This window comes from Myripristis murdjan, chromosome 2 (genome assembly GCF_902150065.1).
Source record: "Myripristis murdjan chromosome 2, fMyrMur1.1, whole genome shotgun sequence".
NCBI classification, from domain to species: domain Eukaryota; kingdom Metazoa; phylum Chordata; class Actinopteri; order Holocentriformes; family Holocentridae; genus Myripristis; species Myripristis murdjan.
In genome coordinates, this window is record NC_043981.1 from 10,115,022 (window position 1) to 10,127,464 (window position 12,443).

The following is a 12,443-nucleotide window of genomic DNA, read 5'->3' on the forward strand; positions in this document are numbered from 1 at the left end:
TAATAATATTAACACGCTTAGCTTTGTTGTGCAAAATTTCAACAAAAAAGTTAAATGGAAAAAAAAAAAATCTGTACTGACAGAAAACAGCTTCTCCTCCAGTTGATGAGAAATGCCTATGAGCCTGATGCGATGTCCCTTTAGATAAGTGTGAGGGTGATAGTACAGGGCAAATGTAGCAGGGTAAAGCCAATAGGGCTATGATTCAAATGTAAAAACAGGTAAAAAGGGGATTTTAAAAAATCAGAAACCCAAGCCTAATGACTGAGAGAAGATTTTTTTTTATCTGTGAACTTTGAGATGTGACGAGTTAGCCAGAGCAGGAAGCCGACGGTTCAAAGCCACAAAGTTTAGCTGCCGTTTGTTGGCTGAATGGAGCACAGGAGAGCTCTCACTGGAGGATGTGGTGCAGTGAGGCGGGGAGTTCGGGGTCCTCCCTCTCACTTCATAGGTCCAGTGCATGTCTGCTGCCTGTAATAAAGGGGTCAGCTGTTAGTCATGCAACTTTGATGGTTGTATGCTTGCATTTCTTTGTTATTTATTCTTGGATAAATGAACTTCAATTTGTTGAGAGAAAGAGGGGGCTTAGGGGGAATGATTGCAAGATTAGCTTGTTTATTTTCTGATCCGCAATTAATTATTACTGAACCTAAAATACCATAAAGCATTGCACCTATAAACAGAAACAACCAACAAACTAAAATCAATTGTATGCTCAGACCCCCCCATAACAATGTACATGAATTTGAAACAATTTACACAGGAGATCACAGCATAATGTGTAGTGTGAATTCCCATCATAAAGCTTTATGTCTGTCATAGAGGTTTAGTAAACTCTATTAACACCATAAAAAAGTGAGTGAACTTGGTTAATGTAGGTTTACACTACATCCATGCATAATCAGCCCACAATGGTTTTAATGCATGCAGTGTATTGTGCACCTGGACACGTAGTCTTGCTCTGTGTCTCTTGCTGTACACGGTGGGGGTGAAGGACAGAGTGATGAGGGTGCCAGTGGAGCCAACGGGAGGTAAGACCCCAGAAGTTGGAGTCACCATGAATTCATTGCTGCTGCCTGGGAGCAATGCCACTGTGAACCTCTCTGGCCTCCTGGAACCCAGACCTCAGATTACTACTGGCAAGAGGAGCTGACCACAGGCTTGTTAATAACTCAAGACCAGTGAGTGGGTCAAAATGGCACTGCATGCATTTCAGATGACATAATGTTCAATGTTGAGTCATAGTAAACAACATCTTGTGTTGTTCTGACACATCTTTACAAGAGAGTGGTGAAATACAATCATGCTATCTGTTATTAGAGTCAACTGGAGCACACTTTTGGTTAAACCCCATCTTTTCTTGTTCTGGTAGACAGGTCTGTGACTGGCCCATTTATCTGAATGTAGTGCTACTCCGCTTTGCAGTGGTTTAATACTGATTCCCCACTGCTGCAAATACCTTTTTGTATATAAATCAGTATATGTGCCCGAGTACTGTGAGCCTTTCAATCCTGCGAGACCCCTTAGCAATCAGCTTGTTTTCAGAAAGTTTTTTCTTAACTAAAAATTCAACAAGTAATTTCTATTACACTAAAATTAAACAATATTATGGTGTCCTGTTACTGGAGCTTGGATGGGATGAGATCAAATGAAACAAAGCAGAAAATGGAGATGAGTACAAATGGGTCCACACACCTGGTGGTGCTGGTCAGACGGAAGCCCGCAGCAGAGGTCTTACCCAGCCCTACAGCTGCAATGTTAATGACATCATCGACCTGAAGCTCTGTAGCAACAAGAGTGATGGGAAACATCCAGAGTCCACCGGAAACACACTGTACCTCCAGGACTGCTGAGCACCTACACACACACACACACACACACACACACACACACACACACACACACACACACACACACACACACACACACACACACACACACACACAAACACTTAATTTTTTTTTTTTTTTAAATTGGTTTTATAGTCCTGTCTGTGATTTGAACAAGACACTTTGTGTTGCATTATTGGGATGCATCTCAAAGCACACCCTAGTTCAGGTAGTGAATTAATATGTACTGAAATGGAATGGGCACTTTGCCAATCCTTAATTTTTGATAACGTTAGCTAACCTACAGTACAGGCCAAATGTTTGGACACATCTTCTCATTCAATGCGCTTTCTTTATTTTCATGACTATTTACATTGTAGATTCTAACTGAAGGAATCAAAACTATGAATGAACACATGTGGAGTTATGTACTTAACAAAAAAAGGTGAAATAACTGAAAACATGTTTTATATTCTAGTTTCTTCAAAATAGCCACCCTTTGCTCTGATTACTGCTTTGCACACTCTTGGCATTCTCTCGATGAGCTTCAAGAGTTAGTCACCTGAAATGGTTTTCACTTCACAGGTGTGCCTTATCAGGGTTAATTAGTGGAATTTCTTGCTTTATCAATGGGGTTGGGACCATCAGTTGTGTTGTGCAGAAGTCAGGTTACGACACAGCCGACAGCCCTATTGGACAACTGTTAAAATTCATATTATGGCAAGAACCAATCAGCTAACGAAAGAAAAACGCATTGAATGAGAAGGCGTGTCCAAACTTTTGGCCTGTACTGTACATGTAAAATATCCAAGAAATACTTTATAAAGGCTGACTTTGCATAAACACATAAATACATAGATAAATGGTAAATAGATAAATGGTAAAAACTTCTGTTGTCCCCTGACAATAATATTGCTTACCTATAAACAAAGTTTGATGATGAAGCTGGCAAAATGTCACTCTCCCATATCCATTTAATAAAAGATGGAGCTACTGTATACACTGGATGTTATTTTTAGCAAAGGAGCACAGTAACCTTAGATGTTCAATTGTTTTTACAGTGCACCAAGTGAATTGTTAGGGAGCTTACGTTCCAGTGAACTGAACACATTTACTCTGATGAATCATCAAGACAACATAAAAACATAGCTTACCCCCTGGGCAGCTCACTGTCTACTAAAATTAGGTGCAAGTTTGAGGCACATTCCTGTTGATTTATTAGTTTTCACATTTTTTTCCTTTATATCTGATTAACTAAGCTGCATATGCAAAATCAGACGCATAAAATATATGGTATGTAAAAAAATTAAACCATTAAACATGGAGTGGTGCCAAAAACAACATTCTGCCTTGTTGTAAAAAATAGTATGTCACTCAATACCTGTGGGCAATGAAACACAGGTTAAACCATTAACTGCATAGAAATGAACCTACAACTCCAAAACCATCGTTCTAACATACTAAGTTAGAATGATGATTCAAATTCACCTTTAAAACACCATTAAGTGTGCTTGTGCATGCATGTGTGTATGTTTACTCCACCAACCACTCTGCACTAAGCAACCATCATTTCAAGTGTCTTCTCTATTTTGAAAATCATCCTTACATTCTAATTTATCTTGAAAGTGTAATTCCAATGCTCCTATTTATCTTCAAGACATGATTCTCTAAACCAATCTTAATATTCCCTCTTTCATCTCCTGATACTCGCCCTTCTCGTTTCCCAACCCACCACCAGAGAAATAACATGTAGATAATGGAAGAGCCTATTAGCGTCGCCGCACCCCCCCTCATTTCCTCATGGAGAAGTCATTAGCTCTCTGAGGTATTGATTCCACCGGGGCACGCCTCATTAATGGACTCCACAGATGAAGACAGGAGCTGATAAATGAAGGCTCTGTTTACTCAGCGGGATCCCACGTAATGTAAGGATCACAGTTAAGAAAAGTTAAGTGGTGACTGGTAATAGTGTTACTGTAAAAACAGAGAGATCACATACTGTCAGATCAAAACAGATAAGATACTTTTCAGAAACAAGAGAGGTTTTCACACTATAGACACTAACAATATTAAACCTATAGCAGTTGACAAAAGTGGAAAATGGATGTAAAATAAGGTGAAAAAAGGTAAAGACCAGGGGTAACAATTATTTTCACTGTCAAATTATTTTGTTTTCATAAATCATTTTCTCCAAGAAATGTCACAAATACTAAGAAATTCCCATCACAAGTTACTGGAGCCTGAGTAAGGTCTTAGAATAGGGTATTTAGTCTGATTAGCAGCCAAAATAACCTGGACATTTTAATTTTATAATGGTAAAAAAGGGAAAAATGTCTTTATGAAGCTGTAACTGGCATATGTTTGGTATTTTTACTTGATAAATGACAAATAGTGTTACTTGTGTATATGTATTATAACTATTAATTCTCTGTCAATTGACTACTCTATTAATCAACTAATTGTTTCAGCACAGGTAAAAACCCCATTAAAATTACAATCTTTAAATGCGAATGAAGAGTTAAGCTAAAATAATCGGTGGATTTATTCAGGCAACATAACCCAAAACCGTTCGAGAGTAATCAGATTACATAATTGAGTCTGAGTACATCATGCAATTTAGTTAATGATTCCTGATTTGATGCAGTTAATTATGTGTAGTGGATTACATCTTGACAGTAACCAACTCTGTTACTTAATAACACACAGAGAAGTAAAGTGTTTTTGCTGCACTGCATATGGTGAGTGTATGTGTGTGTGAGAGAGAGACAATCTGACAGGGCTTGCTTGAGTAAAACTGACATTCAATGCTTATTCTCACTGACTCCCACTCTAAAGGACAACGTTAACATTTTTCAAGCCAAGGTGGTTTGATGGTAAACCAGCAGAGCCTTGTTCTTCTGAATCCAGAGAAGTCACTTGTGTTGTATGCTAACACCACAACCACTTGATGTATTATTGCCTGCTGGATCTGCAGTAACGTGGCTAGCACTTCTATAGCAGGTAGGTAATGAGCTGGCCTTCCCCTTTAGCCCTAAGAAAGCACAGCAACCTTTAGGTGCAAACATTAAGACTCAGCAGATGTAGACAGTTCGTAATAAATGAATGCAGAGACCACACCCTCTCAACAAGAAACAGCACTGCTCCACATGGAGAGGCAGAGAGACACTGAGTGAGGGCGAGAGAGAGAGAGAGAGAGCGAGAGAGAGAGAGAGAGAGAGAGAGAGAGAGAGAGAGAGAGAGATGAACGCAGTGTTTACTCAATAAGGTTGAGAGGCAAAATGTTATCTGTACTGTATACAGCAGTGAGAGACAATGTTTGTGTTTCCGTTTTCTATCATGTTCTTCTCTGATCTAGCTCTATTTTATCCCTACGCGTGTTTGAGAATGTGCCAATGTGTTTGTTTTTTCTTCCTCAGTATTCGTGTGTGTATTTGTGCTTGTTCTTCCCTCTCTTAAAATGTGGCCGTGTCTGGCTCATCTCTTTTAAGTGTGTTTGTGTTTGTTTCTCCCTCTCAGAGTGTGTGTTAATTTAATGTATGTGTGTATATGTGGGTTTTTTTTCTCTCAAAGTGTGCCTGTCTCTGTGATTTTGTTTCTTTCGCAGAATGTGTGTTTGTCATGGAGCATGTGTGGTTTCTAGCTCTCAAAATGAGTGTTTGTGTGTGTTTAACTGTGGCTTCTCTGTCTTTGAGTGTGTGTGCAGTGTGTTTCTCAGGTTGTTAGCTGGTAACAAAACCAGCTGTGGTGGTTTATGTGTTAGCAACATCAGGAGGAAACTCAAAGCTACTGGAAATGTGTTGTGGAAAAAAATACAAAACAATATACTGTGCACTATGGTCAACATCTTCATTTAAGTGGCCAAAGTGAGTTACTGAAGATGTTTTAGCGAAGAGTAAAGAGAGTAATGAGTATACATGTGCATGTGTCTGATTGTGTGGTGATCTGTTCCTTTAATATGTTTCTGAGTGTATATTTACAATTCCCCATTCCCTATACATGTTATTTCTGTATATGTGTGTGTGCGTGTGTGTGTGCATGCGTGCATGTCTGTATACTACAACCTGTGCGGCCTGAGGGGAGTGTAGACCAAATTAAGGGTGAGTTTTACGATGCCAGACTCAGGATGTCTCTTTGCTGCCTGGACAGAGACGGAAACACAGCTCTCAATCTCAGAGCGCTCTGCTTCACTATCCGAACGTAACTCGCACAGGAAGTTCTTCAGCGAGTCCTGGGGAACTGTCCAGAAACAGGAAGTAAGGAGTGAGGAACAAAGTGATGAGGAGAACACCAAAAAACACAGACTAACACAAAGATACACAACCACATATTTCCTTGTGTTTTCTGCAAGACCATTTGGACCAAACACAAGCGTGAAGGAAAAAAAAAAAAAAAGAATCACACATTGACCCACACCTTCCTCTCCTGTACTGTCTTGATTCCCTGGCACACAACCAATGAGCTCAACCTCAACCTTCTCCTCCAGCAGGCAGCCGGCCTCACACTGGAACACTCCGAGTTCAGAAGGCCCACTGGACGCTTCCATGGGAATCCCACGGAGAGGGTAAACCCAACGGATGGTTGGCAACTCCTGCTCTGACCTGGCAAATACATAATGCGCTTTTTTACCTGAATGATGATTGACTGATAAATGACTATGATTGTTAATTGTCTATCTATACATAAATAAAACAATGCGTGAATCTGGTGAAAATTTCCTGTATGTGTCATATCACAATATATATCAGAAAAAAAGAGGTCACTTCTTTCTAATATCATGCAATCCTAAATGAAGCACAATATCACTGTACACTTTCAGCATGACTTGTTATATACACTGAAATAAAGCCATAGTAAGGTATAAGTTTTTTCTTTAATTAAGTGGTAAAAGCCATGAATTTCCTGACAATGCTTTAAGCTATTTACAGTGAGAGCCTCTGTTCTTATATTCAAGCCAGTCTGCTTGTATATAAGAGGGCAGGACTAAAATTCAACTGTCTAGCTGCCCTTTTAAGATCGAGAGCTTTAAAACTGATTTCAGTCAATTGTCCAAGACCAGTCAATGTACAGTATGTTTGGCTTTAGACACTGACCCTCTCATGCAGATAAACATATTTATAGACACACATACAAACATGCACACACACACCTCATGTTGCTGGTGTTGGAGGCTGTGCTGTTGCTCTGGTTGCTGAGAGGCTCCATAAAGATGCAGAGCTGGGCCTGCTGCAGCTCCATAGAGCGAGGGGCAAACACCACAGGCACATCTAAACTGGCCCCTGCACTGACCCGCACGCCTACAGCCAAGATGGAGAATGGACATCCACTCACATACATTTTTTAAACTATTTCAGCCCAGAAACCATATGAGAAATACAAAATCTCACTTTGAAAACCAAGGCTTATTAAAATGTATTGCAGTGCTTGTCATGTGGAGATTTGCAAAACTATTTCAATTCCCAAGATTTGAAGTAGCTGGTGGTTGTTTTCATTTGGTCCATTACAACCATTCAAGAGAACTAAGAGAAATTACTGAGTGTTTTCTGCACACTAATGAAAGCAGACCTGTATGAAATCGCTGCTCCCTGCAAGGTTGTCTGAGGTCAGCTTGCTGAGCATCTGATTTGAACACCAAAAGCTCTCTGCTCATTTGGGGCAGTCATACTCGGTAACTTGTTTAGAAATGAAGTGGAAACATAAGTGGGATGGCATAAGTAGCAAATATCTTGGTGTCAAATTATTGAATAAAATGCAAAGTGCTCAACTCTTCCTTACTTTTAGACAATAAAACCCCTGTGATTTTCTAACATCCCTACGTGAAAATGTATATCTGCTAAGTATTTTCTTCAGCTTGGGGGCCAGGTTGAGAGAATGCTTTTCTATTAAACTCCTGCACAGAAATGTTTAAGGACAGCTGACATTCAGACTTTGACAGAACAGACAAATGCTCTGATGTATTTTTCAGAGTGAGGTCCAGCTTTAGGGAAATCTTTAATGCCTGATTACTAATAAAGCATATATAAAAGCACAAAACCATACAACAAAACACTGATATGTCTGGAATATTTTAATGACTGGTAATTCCGTTTTAATACTTATACCAAAATTTTGCCTCTTTGCAATATGTGCAATATTCAAACTTTATTTTATTAAAATTTATTTAAATTAAAAACGTAATCAGGAAGTGATGAATGTATTGTGATATTAGTTAACAAAACATCACAGCTCTTTGTAAATCAATGGATCAGCGCAACATGCAATAAAAATAAATTCTTTTTCCTATTGAGAAGAACAGTTTTTGTAAAAAGAAAATCTGAGCAGTTTTTAATATTTAGTTATTGTTTGCATAAAGCCCAGCAGACCTTGAGTATGTCTCAGAGGAATGCAAAAAGCCTCCTTGTCCACAGTGACCGGATGACAGCCGGGAACCCCACTTGGGTCCTCATCTGAGACAAGAAGAAACACCAACATTACAACTGTGTGAGTGTTGGAATGTGTGATGGATGCGTGCGTGAAAAAGTGTGTGTGTGCTTGAGAAAAAAAGGAAGCGCCTGTGACCTGTGAGTGTGATGCTGAGCAGGGCTGGGAGCTCAGTGGGGTTTGTGAAGGGAATGATGACGGAGATATGAGAGCCAACAGTGGACGAGATGCTCAGTGGCTCCTGTATCTTTGGAGTCAGGCCACGCCCGCTCAACAAGAAACACCATTCCTTCAACTTGGGATAGACAGAAATGGATTAAGAGACCCGGAAACAGCCAGAGGGAGAGAAATAAAAGACAATGACAAGGAGTGAAGGGAATACAGAGGAAGCAAGACAGAGTGAGTTAGAAAGAGGAGGAAAGTAACTGATAATAACATTCTTATTTTACTGACCTAATTCACTAATTCACTGAAATCAGATTGTTAATTTAGTGAATCTCCTTATATATATATATATATATATATATATATATATATATGTGTGTGTATATATATATATATATATATATATATATATATATATATATATATATATATATATATATATATATATATTTTTTTTTTTTTTAAATTTAAGCCACTTCAGGAAGGTTGGTGCAGGGATTATTTAGGAATTTATGGCAGGGAATAAAGGAAAAATGTGGCATCTGGGCCAGTGAAAAGCAAAATAACTGACACTGGCATGAATATTAAAGCAGATGACAAGAAAGAGCAGCTGTTTAAACACATTTAAGAGGAAAAAGAAGTGAATTATCCATGTACTTATATATGCACATGTGTTTGTGTGTGTATTTTGTGTATTTATGCATCTGTTTAGGTATGCATATACATATATTTTGAGTATGAATGTGTATATACCTGAGGGCAGGTGAAAGTGATTTGTGCTGTGTGGTTTCCCTCTCCAATGGATGAGGGACTAAAACGGACACCGAGCTGCATGCAGGAGCGGGGCACCACAATGAGCTGGAACACACACACACACAAACACAAAAACAGAGGAAATAGCTTTCACAGGGACAGTAATGAGGACAAACACACTTGGGCTCAAACAGACAAATTCTCGATATCATGCTGCTAGGCAACCGGCAGCTCTCCATCCCGATGAACAGCAAGTCTCCTCCTTCCAACTGACATCAGTGATTCTGCTTTGTTGTTGTTTGTGTGTAGAAGGACAACAACTGTGGTGGAGCAAGCACTCAAATCTTTAAAGCAGTCCTTCACTGACAAACAAAGCTGACTGATTATGCACAGAATCTCTTCTCAAAAAAAAAAAAAAAAAAAATCAAGTTGTGCATAAATTCTTTTAATTTTGGAGTTACTGTGAGTCAGCAAGTTTGGATTTGTCTTTGGAGTGATGCTCTGAAGTCTGTTTGTCCCATGTGGAGTCAAACACAAGCAATAGGAATTATGAAAATGAAGAAATGGTATATCTTAAAATTCACAAGGTTACTGTTGCGAAAAAAGTGTAGGTGTAGAGAGCAATAAAATCGTGATAATAACAGCAAGAGAGCGAGAGTTTCCAGTTAAAAAAATATTAGGTTTATCCTTTACTTAAAACAGAACATGTCCTATAGTTGCATTGTATTATGTTCTATAGAGTCTATGATTGTCTACTGCCAGTGCAAAAAAGGACTGACACCAAAAGTTGATGTTTACTGTTGACATTTTCGATAAATATCCTCCATCAGACTCCATTGTGTGTGTGTGTGTGTATGCACTAACGGTGCTTCCTGAAGCCATTTCCAGCCTGTAGTTTCGGGGGTTCGTGTTGGCTACAGTCAGCTCCAGAGGCTCTGCTGTTGGGTTAACCAGGGGAATGGTCTGTCTGATCCATCTGACACACACACACACACACACAAAAAGCAAACAAAGAGAGTCATATTGAAAGATTTATGCCACGTTGTTACTTGATCAACACATCAACACAAACTATTTACTGTAGCTCTGTGTATGTGTGGTGGGTGTGTGTATGAGTGTGGCCTCTGAAACAGTAGTTAGGCTATGGAACTTTACCCACTGAAATCACCCATCTAGTCATCTTCCATCTCTCCTTATTCCTATTTGTCAATGGGAGATGGAGCCTATACCAGTATGTATTGGACAGAAGGCAGGGAGACACCCTGGACAGCATGCCAATCCTGCACAGGTTTGGACAGGCCAGCTACATGATTTGCAAACCTCAAAGGAGCACAGGAATCCCTAAATGTTATGCAAAATATTCAGGCTTTTGTCCACTCTTAAGTATTGAGTTCTCCTTTTATTTCATTTGAGTTTGCACATAAAAGCTATTGTGGGATCTTAACCTGCCTTATCCCTGTACAATACATAACAGAAAGCCAGCTTTAGCCCATAAGCTGCTACTGAAGCCTGAGAAAATCCTGAGGGTGGGGAATCACTAGTGTGAATGCACTCACCCTTGTGTGTGTGCGTGTGTGTGAATGTGTATGAATGAGTGTTTGCATGTGTGCACATACTTGCCCAGCTGACACTGGACCTCTGGTAGTGTGTTGACTGGAAGGGGCACAGCACACAGCTCCAACTGGTACCAGAATTCTCCCACCAGCTGCGACTGGAACACCACACTAACAATACACACACACAAAGCTAAAGGTGTCCAACCTAACTACAAATTCATAACAAAATTTCGTAACATTCATAACATAATATTTTCAAAATCTGCAAATGTGCAGTTACATCACATGCGAAATTCCACCACTCATCACATGTGCTGCACCCAGCTCACGTTGAAGTCAGTTTGCTACAAGTGCATAGTCAATATGCTCACAAAATACTGTTGGGCCGAAAGACACTATGTGATTTCTTAGCTCAGTCACACAGGGTGTTTAATAAAGTGTGATCTTCACGCAGCCTTACACTGGATTTAATAATAAATGCCACAGAGAAATTCTCTTTTCGCTTGCTTCCCTTGAGGAAGGTCAGGGTCAGCTACATATGAGCATGCTGGGAGAACATATGGGCTTGACACTATCTTCTCCCTACTCTCTCAACCTGCTACCCCTTTAAAATTCCTCCCTGACCGGGAATTGAACCTAGAGCAGCAGCAGAGAGAGTGCTGAGCTCTACACTGCAAAAAATCTCCTTGCTTGAAAGTAAAATTACACATTCTCTGGTGGACAGAAATACAATTCGCCCATGACAAAAGAAGGTAACTAACAGGTAACTAACACATGCACATAAAAGGCACCTGTGATAACCTGCTGATACTTTTCCCAGCAGCAGCTCAACTGTGTTAGCATGAGTTAAATTTAGCTCATCCCACTTGATGGTACCGACTATTTACATGTGTTTACCAACCAGTTGGCGCTTTAGACACAGGTAATTATGTAGTTCCACTTAAATACACTTGTACACGGTTGTAGGGCTTCAGCCTACAGATCAGTCTTCAAATCCTCTCCTTGTCACTCAAGCAGCTGAACCCCAGATTTTAAGGCTAAATTACTAAATTGAGACTAAATTACTTGTTAAAGATGGAGGTTTTTTTTGCAGTGTAATGACTAGACCAGCAGGGAGCAATTTCAGAAGGATCATCTTCCTCAGGCATATTTAGTGAGTCTTACCTGCCTGTCCTCATTCTTATTGTACCAGGGGAGAAGGTGGCCTTGTAGGTGAATGTGACTCGCGGAGGAACTGACACATGCTTGGCCCCACTTAGGTCCTCTCCTTCAATGCACACGTCGAGCAACAGAAGTTCCCCATGAGGGTTACTGACAGGGATCTCTATGACAACCGAGCTCTGAGGACACATAACATTTTAAAAGGTGACTTTTTTACTTTTTCCTGCAATTTTCTCATGTTTTCTTTTATTTTTTGGTCCAACAGGACACAGGTTTCAGCTCTCCCGTGGATAAGCAAGCAGTAGCACCACTATTTCAGTATCAATAATAATTTGGAGTTATCACACAGGGTGGTCCGTTCTAAACTAAATGCACAAGCAAAATCCGATCATGACCAATAACCAACAAATACCCTCAAAGAGGCGTCACAGTCTCAGTACCACATCCTGTACACACACATGGCGCCACATGCCCAAGTGTACATGCAGTGATGTACACTTTGTCTGGAACAGGGTGGAGTCAGAGTTGGCTCTCTATCGTCTTCATCACTCACCTACTGCTC

The 12,443-nt window shown here is 39.9% G+C and overlaps 1 protein-coding gene across 1 annotated transcript in view; it reads right to left on the reverse strand.

The window, feature by feature from the left end:
• Positions 1–282: 282 nt before the first annotated feature.
• The window catches only part of LOC115376033 (cilia- and flagella-associated protein 47-like), a 62,996-nt gene continuing 50,835 nt past the window's right edge, over positions 283–12,443 (reverse strand). The window contains exons 57-68 of the mRNA XM_030075539.1: positions 11,885–12,060; positions 10,781–10,888; positions 10,029–10,140; positions 9,165–9,269; positions 8,385–8,541; positions 8,189–8,272; positions 6,976–7,123; positions 6,243–6,427; positions 5,891–6,065; positions 1,696–1,857; positions 943–1,111; positions 283–471 (exon numbers count right to left, since the gene is read on the reverse strand). Coding sequence (XP_029931399.1) covers positions 283–471; positions 943–1,111; positions 1,696–1,857; positions 5,891–6,065; positions 6,243–6,427; positions 6,976–7,123; positions 8,189–8,272; positions 8,385–8,541; positions 9,165–9,269; positions 10,029–10,140; positions 10,781–10,888; positions 11,885–12,060 — 1,770 coding nt within the window. The remainder of the gene's footprint in view (positions 472–942; positions 1,112–1,695; positions 1,858–5,890; positions 6,066–6,242; positions 6,428–6,975; positions 7,124–8,188; positions 8,273–8,384; positions 8,542–9,164; positions 9,270–10,028; positions 10,141–10,780; positions 10,889–11,884; positions 12,061–12,443) is intronic.